The sequence below is a fragment of the Hemiscyllium ocellatum genome, chromosome 19 (genome assembly GCF_020745735.1).
Source record: "Hemiscyllium ocellatum isolate sHemOce1 chromosome 19, sHemOce1.pat.X.cur, whole genome shotgun sequence".
In the NCBI taxonomy this organism is placed as follows: domain Eukaryota; kingdom Metazoa; phylum Chordata; class Chondrichthyes; order Orectolobiformes; family Hemiscylliidae; genus Hemiscyllium; species Hemiscyllium ocellatum.
In genome coordinates, this window is record NC_083419.1 from 68737244 (window position 1) to 68754425 (window position 17182).

The window sequence follows — 17182 nt, forward strand, 5'->3', positions numbered from 1 at the left end:
TACGAGATAATAGACAATAGACAATAGGTGCAGGAGTAGGCCACTCTGCCCTTCGAACCTGCACCGCCATTCAATATGATCATGGCTGAGATGGTACTGAGATGAGGAATGTGTTCATTGTGAGGTTACTGGCAGGAGAGATGGGAGTGTGTAAGAAATTATGAATGTTTTCCGATAGAGTTACGAATTTTGAATGAGAATGGTATTTGGGCTAGAAGAGATGGATAAATTTCAAGTGGGGCTAAGAGAAGGAGACAATGAATGTGTAAAGGTTTGGAGTCACAGATGAAATATGTTAGGCATGTGTATACAAGGCAGATTGCATGTTTGCAGAGATTGATGAAGTATGCTGAGTGTGAACAGGCATTATCTTGAGAAAAAGAGACAGTTGAAAAGTGATGGGAAAGATTACACGCAAATGTTCACCTGTGTTCCAGACATTCTTTGCTTTTAGTTTCATTTTGATTCTGATGAATATTTTGTTCAGTCCCTAAAAGGTCAAGTGGTTGAAGCAGTGAAGGACGCCATTTCCATAGGATATCGTTACATTGATTGCGCATACATTTATCAGAATGAGAAAGAAGTGGGTGAAGCTATACACCAGAAGATTAAGGAAGGAGCAGTAAAGCGTAAAGACCTCTTTATTGTCAGTAAGGTAAAATGGAGAGTTTTGAAAGTCATTAACAAACTTAAGCATTCATTCCTTCCGCCACAATTCAGCAGCATGTACTATATACAACCAAAGGAGAACTTCTCCAACAGCAACTTTGGGCAGCACGGTGGCACAGTGGTTAGCACTGCTGCCTCACAGCACCAGAGACCCAGGCGACTGACTGTGTGGAGTTTGCACGTTCTCCCCCGTGTCTGCGTGGGTTTCCTCCTGGTGCTCCGGTTTCCTCCCACAGTCACAAAGATGTGCGGGTCAGGTGAATTGGCCATGCTAAATTGCCCGTAGTGTTAGGTAAGGGGTAAATGTAGGGGTATGGATGGGTTGCGCTTCGGCGGGTCGGTGTGGACTTGTTGCGCCGAAGGGCCTGTTTCCACACTGTAAGTAATCTAATCTAATCTAATCTGATCTAACTTCTAAATCTGTGGCCGACCTCCACTGCATAGGAGAACAAGTGTAGCTGATCTATGGAACCATTGCAACCTGCAAGATCCCCTACAAACCACACACCACCTTAACACAACCATGTTACCAGCCCTCCACTGTCTCTGGGTCAAAGTCCTAGAACCTAATCTGGTTAGCACTCTGGATGTACCTACACCACACCTACTACCCAAAGGCAATTGAAGATGAACAGTAAATGTTGAATTTTAGTGACACACAAAAGGATTATAAAAAAAAAATTGTTTTGACAAAAAAAAATCATTTTCTCCCATTAAATGTTAGGCCCTTTTATCTTCCTCCAAAATATTAATATCTGTTATAGAGGAATTCCACACTTTAGAGAAGAAAATGAGTTGTCTGAGAGGATGTTGGGAGAAGGTTAAAAGAGCAATTTATTTTTGATGCATTGATCTTGACATTGTGCTAATACTACTTTCTGTTGTCCTATTAGCTCTGGTCCACTTTTCATGCAAAAGATAAAGTGAAAGAGGCTTGTTGTAAAACACTGTCTGACCTGAATCTGGAATATGTGGACCTCTACCTTATTCACTGGCCAATGGGATTCAAGGTATAGTTTCCAACTCTGATATTTTGCTACATTTTTCACTTATACTTAGACTTGTTACCTCTTGAGTAAAGTTCTTGTTGTCTCAGATGTATTCACTGTATTGCACATAAAATTGATTGATTTTAAAAGCTTGGGATATGAGAGCGGTTTCATTTCAGTCTCGAGGGACTCCAGGTATTTATTACTATCCCATTCTTTTCATGTCAAGAGAGAGCCTAATATCTCATTTTAACCAACAGAATTAGCAATGAGATTTTTTAAGGCAAAACTCAATTCCATTGTATGTAAATAACTTAAACTTAACAAGCACTGTTAACTTGACAGTGTGGTTGCTAACTACTTATGCTGTACAGTCAGTTTTTCTGCTTGCTGTCTCCATGAGTTCTCTTTGGAGTTCATATCTTAAAAACTATTTATCTTAGTCATAAGCAGGCAAAGGTAGGCTATAACTTAATAGTAAGTCTTTAATTCTCTTCAATTCCAGCTATTTTCAGAGATATAACTTTCATTCATTGTCTCTTGCCTGTGGATGCAACAGGGTGATTTACAATTGGTACCCTGAGCATGTTACCCAAGTTGCACAATGATCAAGATATTCCTCTTGATCTATACTTTGATTATGAAGTTGAAGACCTTCTCAAAGTTACACTTGGCAAGAGCCAGTGTGAGCAACTGCTAATTGATGCTAACTAAAGAATTGCAAAAATCTTATAAAGGAGTGACTTGACAGTATTAGAGGTACCTGTTTATTTTGGTCATACAGAGCTGAACTTTGGTGTATATTTTCGAAAGCAAATTGGTCCTAATACAAGAAACATTATGTAGAAAAAGACAATGTGGTCAAGGAAAATATTGAGATACAGGCTACTAGACTAGATGGGATTGAGGTTCACAGGAGGAGGTGTTAGCAATTCTTGAAAGTGTAAAAACACATAAGTCCCCTGGGCCGATGGGATTTATCCTAAGATTCTCTGGGATGCCAGGGAGGAGAGTGCCAAGCCATTGGTTTTGATCTTTATGTCGTCATTGTCTAGAGGAATAGTGCCAGAAGACTGAGGAGAGCAGATCCCATCTAGTCTAGTAGCCTCTACCTCAGTATTTTCCTTGACCAAGTTGTCTTTTTCTCCTGTGAATGCTGACAAAAAAAGTATTCATTTAGCGCTTTCCCTATCTCCTCTGACTCCAAGCGCAATTTCCCACTCTGATCCTTGATTGGCCATAATTCCTGATGATGGGGTCCGGCCGGAAATATCGATTTTCCTGCTCCTTGGATGCTGCCTGATCTGATCTCCAACATCTGCAGACCTCACTGTCTCCTGGCCGTAATGTTACACTAGTCATTCTTTTATTCATGATATTACCTGTAGAAAGCCTTGGGGTTTTCCTTGATCCTATCCACCAAAGACTCCTGGCTCTTCTGAGCTTTCTCTTTCGATCTCTCCTGGTTAAGTTGTAACTCTGAATGCCTCAACTGAGCCATCACATCTCATCCTAACATAAGCTGCCTTCTTCCTCTGGACGAGAGATTCAACTTCCTTAGTAAACCATGCGTCTCCTGCGCGCAGCAACTTCCTCCCTGCCTGATCGCTGCATACTTATCAAGGATCTGCAGTAGCTGTTCCTTGAATAAGCTCCATGTTTCAATTGTGCGCACCCCCTGCAGCTTCCTTCCCCATCCTATGCATCCTAAATCACATCATAATTGTCTTTCCCCTCGCTATAACTCTTGCCCTACGTTATATACCTATCCCTTTCCATCACTAAAGTGAACATAACCGAAATATGGTCACTATCACCAAAGTGCTCCAAATCTAACACCTGGCCAGATTCATTAGCCAGTAACGAATCTAATGTTGGCCTGTCTACATATTGCGTCAGGAAACCCTCCAGCACACATTTGACAAAACTGGCCCACCTAAAGTATTCCCAGTCAATATTTGGAAAGTTAAAGTCCCCCATAATGACTACCCTAACACGCTCGCTCCTATCAAGGATCATCTTTGCTATCCTATCCTCTACATCTCTGGAACTATTCAGAGGCTTATAGAAAACTCCTAACAGTGTGACCTCTCCTGTCTTAATCTCGGCCCATACTAGCTCAGTAGAGGAGTCCTCAAATGTCCTTTGTGCAATCCTAATACTGTCCTTGACTAACAGTGCCGCATCACCCCTCCCCACACCACCACCAACTCACAACCCGTTTTTTCTGTTCTTACAAAAGCATCTAAATCCTGGAACCTGCAGTAACCATTCCTATCCCTGCTTTACCCATGCCTCAAAAATGGCCACAACATCAAACTCCCAGGTACCAACCCATCTTGCAAGTTCACCCACCTTTTCCGCATGCTCCTGGCATTGAAGTAGACACACTTCAAACCCACTTCTAGCTCACCGGTGTCGTCTTGTAACCTTGAAACGTTAATACTGACCTCACTGCTTTCAATCTCCTGTACACTTGAACTACAATTTAGGTTACCATCCCCCCCTGCTGAATTCGTTTAAAAATTACCTGAACCGCATTAGCAAATATCTCCCCCAGGTTATTCGTATCCCTCTGGTTCAGGTGAAGGCCATCCTGTTTGTAATCTTGTGTCATTATGTTATTACCAAATGGTGGTGCATTGTGAAGGAAGTGAAGCCAGCCCAAACCAAAGCACGTCCATCATGCATGAGGTGAGTCAGGAAGAGCACGCTGTGTGGGTTTGTGACAACAATGAGCAGCAAGGCAAGCTGTTGGGCAAATGCAACAAAGAACCTCTTCCAGACACTTATGACTATCAAGTCAGAATGTGAGAATTCCAAATAAAGGTTAGTTAATACATTGCCTCATTTGAACCTGCTTTCATCACACTGTAATCAGAGCATTAGATTATTATTTAAATAGAAACAATATTCAAGGTTATAAAGACAAGTTAGAAGAATGGCGCTGAGCCAGTGCTCATGCAGGAGTAGTGCAGCTATGGGTTAAATGTTCTCCTTGTGCAGTGATGATCCTGTGATTCTATTGAATGTCCTTCCAACTTGCTCTTTGATTCTTTGCTACCATAGCTCTGCATATGTTTCCTTTTTTTTAAGCATTAATCTATTTTTCCCTTTCGGAAGTTACTCTTGGATCTGCTTTGTCCCTCACTCGGGCAGCTTGTTCCTAATCACAACCCGTGAACAAATTTTGAAATACTTGCACCAACTGTCCTGAAAATTTTAAGCTATATGATCCTCAGGAATTTGTATGACTGTTGTATAAGCTCTCATGTGACCTGAAATATTAAGTCTGCTTTTTCTCAACAGATACTACCAGACCTGCTGAGTTTTTCCAGTAATTTGATTTCCACAATTTTTGAACACAAAATCTCCTGTAGAAATTACCTAGATCTCTCCTGTCCATAAAAAGCCTCATCAGTCTACTCTCCATTATCAAAACTTTCTCAACAATACTCTGTTCACTTGTCAGTTTGGGTTCTGCTATGCCCATGAGCTCCTTACAAACATGAACAAAAGGGTTGAATTTCAGAAGGAAAATGGTGGGGTCAACAATTTGCTGTTTGTGAGATTTCAGAAGCCAAAGCAAAACTGCAGTTATTCCTCAATTCCCATCAACTCTTATCTTGTTAGAGTCATACCCGACACAAAGAAAGATAGTTGTGATGATTGGAAATCGAACATCTCAGCTACAGGACATGTTCCAGGAGATCCTCAGTGTAGTGTCCTTGGCCCAACCATCTTTCAGCTGCTGAATCAATGACATTTCCTCCGTTGTGAGATCAGTATGAGAGATATTCCTTAATGATTACACAATGGTTTTGGTGATTCCTCAGCTACTGGAGCATTTCATCTTCAATTGCAAGAACAGCAGGACAACTTCTAGGCTTGGATTCATGAGTGGCAAGCAGCATTTGTGCAAGATATATGCCATTCAATGACCATCTCCGAGAGAATCCAACCGTTGCCCTCTGATTGCATCACCATCTCTAAATATCCCATTGCCAACATCTCTGAGATTAACACTGATCTGAATTGATCTGAATCAACATAAAAACACTGGATTAGAATCATATGGTGAGTAACCCATCTCCTGACTTCACAGAACAAACTCCACCAAGGACAAGGCACAAGTTGGATGTGTGATTGAGTACTGCTCATTTGCTTGGATAAGTGCAGCTCCAGCAATTCTGTAACCCTCAACCCTATCAATGACAAAACAGCTTACTTCATTGGTATTTCATCTATCACCTGCAATATCTATTCCCTTCATCGCCTATGCTCAGTAGCTGCAATGTATTCAATGTACAAAACGCACAGCAAAAACTAACCAATACTGCTGTTGAAAGCATCCTGACAATCAATGACCATTACCTTTAGAAAAACAAGAGCAGCAGATGTGTAGGAAACACAATCTGCAAATTCCCCTCCAAGCCGCTCTCCATCCTGACATGGAATTATATCACCATTCTTTCACTGTCACTTTAACCTACACCATGATTCAAGGAATACCTGGCTGAATGAGGATGTATCATGGATTACTGTCATTGTATTTTACTAATATAAGATCTTTAATCATCTTGTTTCATTAGCATTCAAAAAAACTGAAAAAAAAATCAAAGTTAAAAATCACACAACACCCGGTTATGGTCCAACAAGTCCAATTGGAAGCACACTGGCTTTCGGAGCATCGGTCCTTCATCAGGTGGTAGTGGAGGGCTCAATCCTAACACACAGAATTTATAGCAAAAATGTACAGTGTGATATAACTGAAATTATACATTGAACATTTGATAGTTTCACTCCTTTCATTTGTAAATCACAAAATCTTTTTTTAAAAAGTTGCATTCTCGGGTTAGCTGTTAACAATGGTGATAGCTAGACAATATGTTGAAGGTGTTAGTCCCCTGTGTTCTCTGTCTATGCCATGATGTTTAGATTAATTCTAATCTAAAAACTGACATGTTTCTTTTGTTATTATGCACCCTATGAGGGGTATGCAATTTTCAGCACTTATTGTGTAGTGGACAGACGATCATCAATCATAGTTTAAAGATACTGTCTAGATAATAGTTAACTTTTCTGGGTTTGCCCAATATAGCACAAAGGAACATAGTTGTGGTCACTAGCGGTCACTTACCTTAGCTCCAGGATATCAGTTCCCAGGCCCAACCATCTTCAGCTACCTCATCAATGACCTTCTCTCCATCATAAAGTCATAAGTGGAGATGTTCGGCAATGATTGTGCAATGTTCAGCACAATTCACGATTCCTCAGATGCTGAAGCTGTCCATATTCAAATGCAACAAGACCTAGAAGATATCCAGGTTTGGATCGAGAAACACACACATGGCTGGCAATGACCATTCCAACAAAAGAAAATGTAATCATCATCCCTTTGAAATTCAACGGCATTACTATTACTGAATCCCCATTGTCACTATTCTGGGGGTTACTTTGAACCGGAAATTGAACTGGACTCACTATATAAATACGGAGAAAGTGAGGACTGCAGATGCTGGGGATCAGAGCTTAAAAATGTGTTGCTAGAAATGCGCAGCAGGTCAGGCAGCAAGAAAGGAGAAGTATTCCTGAAGAAGGGCTTATGCCCGAAACGTCAATTCGCCTTCTCCTGAAGAAGGGCTTATGCCCGATTCTCCTTCTCCTTTGATGCTGCCTGACCTGCTGCACTTTTCCAGCAACCCCTTTTTAAGATCACTATATAAATACGGTGACCACAAGAGTGGGTCAGAAGCTAGGAATACTGCAGCAAGTAACTCACTTCCTGACTCCCCAAAGTCTGTCCACCATCGATAAGGCACAAGTCAGGAATGTAATGGAATAATCCCTACATGGAGAAGGTGAAGACTGCAGATGCTGGAGATCAGAGTCAAAAGTATAGTGCTGGAAAAGCACAGCGGGCCAGGCAGTTGGAGAATCGACGTTTCGGGCATAAGCCCTACCTGGTGAAGGGCTTGTGCCTGAAACATAAATTTGCCTGCTACTCAGGTGTTGCCTGACCTCAATAGTCTCTACATTTCTAATGTGTGCAATTCCAACAATACTTAAGAAGCCTGACACCATCCATCTCACAACCCTGTTCCTCTTTTTGCTAATTGATTGACTGCTTTGCTAGGAAGAAGCAGAGAGTAGGCATAGATGGGTCATGCTGTATAATCCATCCCTTGTGGAGAAGTTTTGCAAAAGAACATCTCTGACCATGAGTTGATCAGGCACTGTTCAGCACATAACATCCTGAAGATTCAGTGGGGAGAAAGAAGAAAGTAGATGCTATTGGCTGGTTCCCTGAGCAGACCATCAGAGTCATTTTGGTAGAATGGATCATCACTAGAACAGACCAACTAAAACTAAAACATAGTTTGACTAGCGATGTAAATAGCACTTCAGTCAAATCCTTCCCACATTCCTAAATTCTCACCCTATTCACATTTTGCCCCCAAGATCTCTGTGGAAGGGAGAAACTATTGTAGAACATAGAACATAGAAAAATACAGCACAGTACAGGCCCTTCAGCCCTCGATGTTGCGCCAATCCAAGCCCACCTACTCTGCTCATCCACACTACCAAGTATCCGACCATTAGCCCAGTACTCCATCTTCATGTTACTCTTACCAAAGTGAATCACTTCACACTTAGCGACATTGAACTCCATTTGCCACCTTTCTGCCCAGCTCTGCAGCTTATCTATATCCCGCTGTAACCTGCCACATCCTTCCTCACTGTCAACAACTCCACCGACTTTCGTATCATCCACAAACTTGCTCACCCAACCTTCTAGTGCCTCCTCCAGGTCATTTATAAAAATGACAAACAGCAGTGGTCCCAAAACAGATCCTTGCAGAACACCGCTGGTAACTGCACTCCAAGATGAACCTTTACCATCAACTACTACCCTCTGTCTTCTTCCAGCCAGCCAATTCCTAATCCAAACCTCCAACTCCCCCTCAATGCCATACCTCCGTATTTTTTGCAGTAGCCTACCATGGGGCACCTTATCAAAAGCCTTACTAAAATCCATATACACCACATCAACCGCTTTACCCTCGTCCACCTCCTTAGTCACCTTCTCAAAGAATTCAATAAGGTTTGTGAGGCACGACCGGCCCTTCACAAAACCATGCTGACTATCCTTGATCACATTATTCCTATCCAGATGTTCATAAATCCTATCCCTTACAATTCTCTCTAAGACTTTGCCTACAACAGAGGTAAGACTCACCGGCCTATAGATACTAGGGTTATCCTTACTCCCCTTCTTGAACAAGGGGACCACATTTGCTATCCTCCAGTCTTCTGGCACTATTCCTGTAGACAATGAGGACATAAAAATCAAGGCCAATGGCTCTGCAATCTCCTCCCTTGCTTCCCAGAGAATCCCAGGATAAATGCCATCAGGCCCAGGGGTCTTATCGATTTTCATCCTTTCCAGAATTTCCAACACCTCTTCCCTACATATCTCAAAGCCATCCATTCAAATTAATTGTGACTCAATATTCACATCGGCAACAATGTCCTGTTCCTGAGTGAATACTGACGAAAAGTATTCATTCAGTGTCTCCCCAATTTCTTCAGCCTCCACACGCAACTTCCCACTACTATCCTTGACGGGACCTATTCCTACCCTAGTCATCCTTTTATTCTTGACATACGTATAGAAAGCCTTTGGGTTTTCCCTAATCCTATCAACCAAGGACTTTTCATGTCCCCTCCTTGCTGCTCTTAGCTCTCTCTTTAGATCCTTCCTGGCTACCTTATAACTCTCAATCGCCCCAATTGAACATTCATGCCTCATCTTTACATAGGCCGCCCTCTTCCCTTTAACAAGGGATTCCAATTCCTTATTAAACCACGGCTCCCTCACACGACCCCTTCCTCCCTGCCTGACAGGTACATACTTATCAAGGACACTCAGTAGTTGTTCCTTGAACAAGTTCCACATATCGACTGCACCCTTCCCTTGAAGCCTACTTTTCCAAGCCACGCATCCTAAGTCATGCCTCACCGCATCATAATTTCATGCCCCCAGCTATAACTCTTGCCCTGTAGTGCACACTTATCCCTCTCCATCACTAGAGTAAAAGTCACTAAATTATGGTCACTGTCCCCAAAGTGCTCACATACCTCCAATTCTGACACCTGGCCTGGTTCGTTACCCAGAACCAAATCCAGTATGGCCTCACCTCTTGTTGGCCTGTCTACATTTTGTGTCAAGAAACCCTCCTGCACACATTGGACAAACACCGACCCATCTAATGTACTCGAGCTATAGCTTTCCCAGTCAATATCTGGAAAGTTAAAGTCCCCCATAACAACCACCTTATTACTTTCACTCTTCTCCTGAATCATCCTCGCAATCCTTTCTTCTATATTTCTAGGACTATTAGGAGGCCTGTAGAAAACTCCTAACAGGCTGACCTCACCTTTCCTATTTCTAAGCTCAGCCCAAACTACCTCAGATGGCAAGTCTTCATCCATCGTCCTTTCCACTGCTGTAATACTATCTTTGACAAGCAATGCCACGCCTCCCCCTCTTTTACCCCCACCTCTGACCCTACTAAATCATTTAAACCCTGGAACCTGCAACAACCAATCTTGTCCCTGTTTTACCCATGTCTCCGTAATAGCCACAACATCGAACTCCCAAGTACCAACCCACGCTGCAAGTTCACCTACCTTATTTTGTATACTTCTTGCATTGAAGTATACACACTTCAAGCCACCTTCCTGTTTACAGGCCCCCTCCTTCGAGATTGATGCCTGGTTCCTAACCTCCCTACACTCCAGGTCCTGCACCCTAAAACTACAGTCTAGGTTCCCATGCCCCTGCAGAGTTAGTTTAAATCCCCCGAAAGAGCACTAGCAAACTTCCCTCCAAGGATACTGGTGCCCCTCAGGTTCAAGTGTAGACCATCATGTTTATAGAAGTCCCACCTTCCCCAGAAAGAACCCCAGTTATCCAGAAAACGGAATCCCTCCCTCCTGCACCATCCCCGTAGCCACGCATTTAACTGCTCTCTCTCCCTATTCCTTGACTCTCTATCACGTGGCACGGGTAACAAACCAGAGATAACAACTCTGTTCTAACTCTGAGCTTCCAACCTAGCTCCCTGTAAGCCTGCCTAACATCCTCATCCCTCTTCCTACCTATGTCATTGGTGCCAATGTGGACCACGACTTCGGGCTGCTCCCCCTCCCCCTTAAGGACCCGGAAAACACGGTCAGAGACATCACGTACCCTTGCGCCTGGGAGGCAACATACCAAACATGAGTCTCTCTCGCCCCCACAAAACCACCTATCTGTGCCCCAAACCCTCGAGTCTCCAATAACTATTGCTCTGCTCTTCTCCATCCTTCCCTTCTGAACAACGGGGATAAGCTCCATGCCAGAGGCCTGAACCCCATTGCTTACCCCTGGTAAGTCATCCCCCCCACAAGTATCCAAAATGGTATACTTGTTCTTGAGGGGAACAAGTAACCCTTAAAAAAAAAAACTAGGTCTAAACACGAGAATAAACAAAATGCAGCGGTTACCTTCTTACCACAACGGGTCTTATTATTAGGTGAGAGGAGGGCGGGTGGGAGGCTCTACCCCTGTAGTGCCTCGGGTTCCTCTCCTGCGCGCCTTTATAGGAAAACAACTTACCCAGGTAAGCTTGCGCTACACCAGCTTCTGGGTCCGTTCCGTGCTTTTTTTAAAAAAAATTTCATATTTAAACTGTTAAACAAACATCACCAAGCCTTCAAGCAGCCACTGCCAAACAGCCCTTACCTGCTCTGCTGAGAGAGTGTTGTCCTCTTCTTGTGGATTGTGCCTTGGTGAAATGGGCTGGAGAGATGTTGTGGTTTTTGTCAAGGTTTATCCCTAGCATACAAACAAGATACAGAACAGGAGGAAGCCATTCAGGCCTCAAGCCTGTTCCACCAGTCAATCAGATCATGGCTGATCCAGTTATAACCTCAAATTTGCATTCTCAACTCCCTTGATAACCTTTGACCTTCATATGCAGAACAGTACATATGCAAAACAGTACAAATACCGGTACTGGCAATGTGCATGCGTGGAACAACACGGACACCGACACGTGCAGAATGGTGTGGACATCAACGCATGCACAGAACAAAGCACGTGAACTGATCCCTGCTGGAATCAGGCTATTGGCAACGGAGGGAAGCATTCTCGAAAATACTATTTTCTAATTCTTAGCAAAGCTCTAGCCAAATCATGCTACTTATGCACATTAACACAGAACTACCTGTATAACAATGGACACAAAAGTAAGTTGTGAAGAAACTATAAGTGGCTGTAAAACAGTAGGTTAATTGAGTGGGCAAAGATCAGGTAATTGGCAATATGAGAAAATGTGTAATTATCCATTTTTGAAGAAAGAATTTTTTTTGAAAAGGTTTTGAAATGGGCACCCTAATGTATGAATCACAACACGTTAGTATACATGTACAACAAGTAATTAGTAAAGCTAATAAGATGCCTTAATTTGTTGTGTAAATCCACAAGAAGAGGGCAACAGTTTCTCCTTCTACTGAGACTTTGGGGCACTATGTGAAAAGGGTGAGACTTTAGGCATGTAGGAAGGATTTAACCAGAAATGGTGTTTTCATTGCCAGTCAACCTATGTTTTAATGCTAGTTGGTCTGTTCTAGTGATGATCCATTCTGCCAAAATGACTCTGGTCTGCTCAGGGAACCAGCCAACAGCATCTGCCTTCTTCTTTCTCCCCATTGAGTCTTCAGAGTTTTATGTGCTGAATACTCAACTCATGGTCAGAGGTGTTCTTTTGTAAAACTTCTCCAAAAGAGATGGATGATCCAGCACAATCCAATTACGTGGAATATTGCAAGTGTGGCAGCATGACCTGACTGATCCTTTGCATCACCAGAGAGGTAGAATGTGGTGGCCCTTGGTGTTTGCATACTGAGGCAATGTGATACAGCTGCACTCAGGGGTGGCCATGAGGTTGAGGGTAATGTATGTCTTTAACTCCACCTAGAGTAGGATGATGGTGGGATATTGATTGTGACAGAAGGAAGACTGAACCAATGTATGTTATGGATAGCAGTGAAGTACCATAAAAGTATTTTATCATGGGGGAAGATCAGATGAGGCATGATAAACCTGTGCCTCAACAAGCCACTGTGTGCTATATATCTAAAGTTACTGAGACCCATCTTGCTGATTTGAAACATGTTGCAAGACGTAAAACATTTGGACTGGTGTTTCTTAGGTGCTTACCAATAAGTATATCCTTTCTTCCAATCACCAACATTTGCCATTATTTCACAGCAATTTTTCTTTGGTTTTAATCCTTCTTTGTGCCTGAATTGTCTTTTATAGGTTTATAAACAAAATGTTCAGAATTCTTTTCTTAATTCTAGGCTGGTGATGAGAATTTTCCTTTGGATGAGAATGATTTGATAATACCAAGTGACACTGATTTTCTTGACACTTGGGAGGTAAGTATTTGATTTGGTCATATGGTTTTGTTACTGGTGCTTATTTTCTGAAATCATTGTTAATTAGAAGAATAACTAATGGTAAATATTTTTACCACTCACCCCCACTTTTGATAGGCTGATCCATCGACTTAAGCTTCACTAAGTGTCACTATGTACTGACGATTCCTTGTCTTAATCTCGTATTATCATTTTTGTCAATTAAAGTAGGAATTAAGAGCAAGATGATACTCATTCACAGGCAATGGAAGATTTAGTTGATGAAAAATTGGTTCAAGCTATAGGAGTATCCAACTTTAATCAAGATCAGATTGACCGGATCTTGAAGAAACCAAATTTGAAATGCAAACCTGCAGTTAACCAGGTAGTTTTTTTTTAAATTATTGGATTACAGATTTTCACTACCATTTTCCAATTGCATTCACGGGTCTGCAATGCTTCATTCTGTAAAACTAATCCATGACTTGTTCTGGTTGCTTTAATAGATTGAATGCCACCCTTACCTGACTCAAGAAGATCTGATCGCCTATTGCCATTCAAACAACATTGTTGTGACTGCCTATAGCCCACTGGGATCTCCAGCTAGACCATGGTATCTAAGATATAGACTCATTAATCATCACATAATGTAGTTCAAAAAATCTGCTCCTCAGTTGTTTATATTAAAATATTTTGCATCTGTCTGTACTTTTTGTAGTTTTGGGATTTTGTGTCAAGAGAGTAGCCTAGTGATTGAGGAGAGCAGACCTATGTTGTAGTTAATAGTTATGGCTTCTTTTGGAGTGGAGTAGTAGATCGGGTGTACTTGTCATTTCCAAATTCTTTGGCATGGTGTATACCATCCAGGTCCTTAAATATGGTTTTGCCTTGTTGGAACAAACACAATATTTGGCAACTCTCCTCAGGGGTGACCAAGTTTGAAAAGTACTGTTTTGCTACATAAATCATAAACTCCACCTCCAAGGATACATATGTTATTTGGCCTGAAATTGGCCCCTCCTATCGTTGAATTTCCTTTTATTATTGGTGTTTATTTGTTCATAGGGTGTTGGCATTCCTAGCCAAGCTAATATTTATTGCTAATCCCTACTTGACCAGAGGCCAGTTAAGAGTCAACTGCATTGCTGGAATCACATGTAGGCCAGACCAGAAAATGATGGTCCTTTATATTTCTGTAAAGGACATTAGTGAACAAGGTGGATTTCACAACAATCAACAATGGCTACACAGATATCATTAGGCTAGTATTTAACTCCAGATTTGTATTGAGTTCAAATTACATCATCTGTCATGGTGGGATTTAACCCATTTTTCTGGAATGTTTACCAGTGTAGAAAATTACTTTTATGCCTCTTATACTTTTGTTTTAAAACAAATAATTTTATTTCTACTCTCTGCTTTGGATGCCCTTTGCTTTATGTCTCTGGGGAATTTGTCTAGTTCCTACCTGAACTATTTCTTCTTTGAAGGCTTCTCATAATTGGTGCATAGTAGGTGACTTTATTTTGTTTCAAACAATGGCTCACTCCCTATAAGGTTTTTTTTACAAATCAAAAGTTTTTTTCTGGACCACTTCAAAGTGAAAGGTCATCAAAATATTAAAGAATATTTGTTATTGTCACATGTGGGCGGCACGGTGGCACAGTGGTTAGCACTGCTGCCTCACAGCGCCTGAGACCCGGGTTCAATTCCCGACTCAGGCGACTGACTGTGTGGAGTTTGCACGTTCTCCCCGTGTCTGCGTGGGTTTCCTCCGGGTGCTCCGGTTTCCTCCCACAGTCCAAAGATGTGCGGGTCAGGTGAATTGGCCATGCTAAATTGCCCGTAGTGTTAGGTAAGGGGTAAATGTATGGGTGGGTTTCGCTTCGGCGGGTCGGTGTGGACTTGTTGGACCGAAGGGCCTGTTTCCACACTGTAAGTCTAATCTAATGTGATTCCGTACTGGACTACAAGAGTACAGTGAAATGTTTATACAATGGCTGCATTTAATGGCACCATATTAGGTGCAAGTACCTAGATACAAATCTGAAAGAGTAAAAAAGAAGTGTTGTTGTTGAGTTTAAGTGACCATAAGTATTTAAGTTTCAGTCTGTGCCCGCAGACCCCAGACCATGAGGCTGTGCTGCCTCCACATATTATAGTGCCTCCAATATCATTATGTATCACATTAGTTTGAGGCAATTCATATTGTAAGTTAAAATGAAACCTCTCCATCCCCCTGCAGCAAATTTTCATTCACACTAAATGTTTGAACTCTGATCTTGCTGCACTGAAATCCATGATCATTGTGCCAATCATATTTTGCTGTAGGTTCAAATCAGACAATTGTTACAGTGAAGGAGGGATTTTTTTGACCTGTTGTATCTGTGTAACTCACTGGAAGATCAATTAACCTTGTGACACTGTCTCATTCTTTTCACAGAGCCCTGTAAGTTTTGGTAAGACACCCTGGAAGGAATAATGTCATTAGTTCGCCCAGAATCAGTTGTTCTCGTTTGTAGAAAAGAATGTTTCATTATTAAGACCATAAAACAGTGGAGTGGAAGTAAGGCCATTCGGCCCATCGAGTCCACTCCACCATTCAATCATGGTTGATGGGTATTTCAACTCCACTTACCCGCATTCTCCCCTTGGTCCTTCATTCCTTGTGAAATCAAGAATTTATCAATCTCTGCCTTGAAGACATTTAGCGTCCTGGCCTCCATTGCACTCCACGGCAATGAATTTCACAGGCACACCACTCTCTGGCTGAAGAAATGTCTCCGCATTTCTGTTCTGAATTTACTGCCTCTAATTCTAAGGCTGTGTCCACGGCTCCAAATCTCCTCGCCTAACGGAAACAATTTCCTAGCGTCCACACTTTCCAAGCCGTGTATTATCTTGTAAGTTTCTATTAAGTCTCCCCTTAATCTTCTAAACTCCAATGAATACAATCCCAGGATCCTCAGCCGTTCCTCTTATGTTAGACCTACCATTCCAAGGATCATTCGTGTGAATCTCCGCTGGACACATTCCAGTGCCATTATGCCCTTCCTGAGATGTGGGGACCAAAACTGGACACAGTGCTCCAAATGGGGCATAACCAGAGCTTTATAAAGTCTCAGTAGCACAACGGTGCTTTTATATTCCAACCCTCCTGAGATAAATGACCACATTGCATTCGCTTTCTTAATCACAGACTCAACCTGCATGTTTTACCTTTAGAGAATCCTCAACTAGCATTCCCAGATCCCTTTGTACTTTGATGTAAGATGTATGACTCTAAATGGTATTTTTGGAACAGTATTAACGTTGCCAATTACTCATTGCCAGTGTCGAAAAGTGTGGTGCTGGAAAAGCACACCCAGTCAGGCAGCATCTAAGGAGCAAGAGTCAACATCTCAAGCATGAGCTCTTTATCATGCTCGAAACATCAACTTTCCTGCTCTGGGACGCTGCCTGACCGGCTGTGCTTTTCGAGTGCCACACTTTTTGACCTTGATCTCCAGCGTCTGCTGTCCTCACTTTCTCCGAGTTACTCATTGCCAGTCAGCAACTAATTTGTATCATGGATTTTCAATTGTGAATCACATTCGTCAGGTTTTACTTCCTGGAAATTTGCAAACTTCAGTAATCTGGTTTACTTTCATTGTTTTAGGATAAAGAAAGATGACCCTATACTTCTCCAGGATCCTAAACTCAAGCGTATAGCATGTCAGCATGGTAAATCAACAGCACAAGTATGTGAACATTTGTTAAGTTTGCAGCAATGAGACCCTGGTTTGAGTACAATAGCAATAGTAGTTGTTTAGCATTATATAATGTAATTGCTGATTGATTAAACTCATGTTTCTTAGAATAATGTTTTAAAAGTGTGAGTATTTATGATGGGTTAATTCATGGCAATAACCCAAAATGGAATGGGATGAGGGATGAACTTGTGAAGATTGATTAACATAAGTCAAGGAGCTCACAAGAATTAAACATACAAATTGGAACACACGATCTAGGCATGGGTGGATATTTCCCCCATTGGTCATGTCTAAGATATTGGG

At 41.9% G+C, this 17182-nt stretch overlaps 1 protein-coding gene across 2 annotated transcripts in view; it reads left to right on the forward strand.

Annotated features, from left to right (window-relative positions):
• Window positions 1-17182, forward strand: part of LOC132824788 (aldo-keto reductase family 1 member B1-like) — a 59581-nt gene that overhangs the window by 20163 nt on the left and 22236 nt on the right. Inside the window, exons 2-7 of one of the 2 annotated variants that reach the window (XM_060839529.1) lie at window positions 488-655; window positions 1563-1679; window positions 13071-13148; window positions 13390-13512; window positions 13634-13740; window positions 16786-16867. In XM_060839529.1, coding sequence (XP_060695512.1) covers window positions 488-655; window positions 1563-1679; window positions 13071-13148; window positions 13390-13512; window positions 13634-13740; window positions 16786-16867 — 675 coding nt within the window. Of the gene's footprint in view, window positions 1-487; window positions 656-1562; window positions 1680-13070; window positions 13149-13355; window positions 13513-13633; window positions 13741-16785; window positions 16868-17182 lie in introns of those variants that run through there. The other variant, XM_060839530.1, reaches the window with a different exon arrangement.